This window comes from Nanorana parkeri, unplaced genomic scaffold (genome assembly GCF_000935625.1).
Source record: "Nanorana parkeri isolate BGI_ZX_2015 unplaced genomic scaffold, ASM93562v1 scaffold2802, whole genome shotgun sequence".
In the NCBI taxonomy this organism is placed as follows: domain Eukaryota; kingdom Metazoa; phylum Chordata; class Amphibia; order Anura; family Dicroglossidae; genus Nanorana; species Nanorana parkeri.
In genome coordinates this window covers 7,923-8,187 of record NW_017309070.1, presented here as the reverse complement: position 1 = coordinate 8,187, position 265 = coordinate 7,923, and the positions used below count along the sequence as shown (strand labels likewise).

Below are 265 nucleotides of genomic sequence, written 5' to 3'. Positions count from 1 at the left end.
AGTGAAATGAACAAGGAAGTCCGCCCCGTGTGGTCCGATCCAATAGAAGAGATGCCGTCTCCGCGCATAGTCCCGCTCGCCGTCTCCGCGCATAGTCCCGCTCGCCGTCTCCGCGCATAGTCCCGCTCGCCGTCTCCGCGCATAGTCCCGCTCGCCGTCTCCGCGCATAGTCCCGCTCGCCGTCTCCGCGCATAGTCCCGCTCGCCGTCTCCGCGCATAGTCCCGCTCGCCGTCTCCGCGCATAGTCCCGCTCGCCGTCTCCGCG

The 265-nt window shown here is 67.9% G+C and overlaps 1 protein-coding gene across 1 annotated transcript in view; it reads right to left on the bottom strand.

Moving 5' to 3' along the window:
• Window positions 1–218, bottom strand: part of LOC108802334 (microtubule-associated serine/threonine-protein kinase 2-like) — an 83,331-nt gene extending 83,113 nt beyond the window's left edge. Inside the window, 1 exon segment of the mRNA XM_018574197.1 lies at window positions 13–218. Coding sequence (XP_018429699.1) covers window positions 13–218 — 206 coding nt within the window.
• Window positions 219–265: the final 47 nt, after the last annotated feature.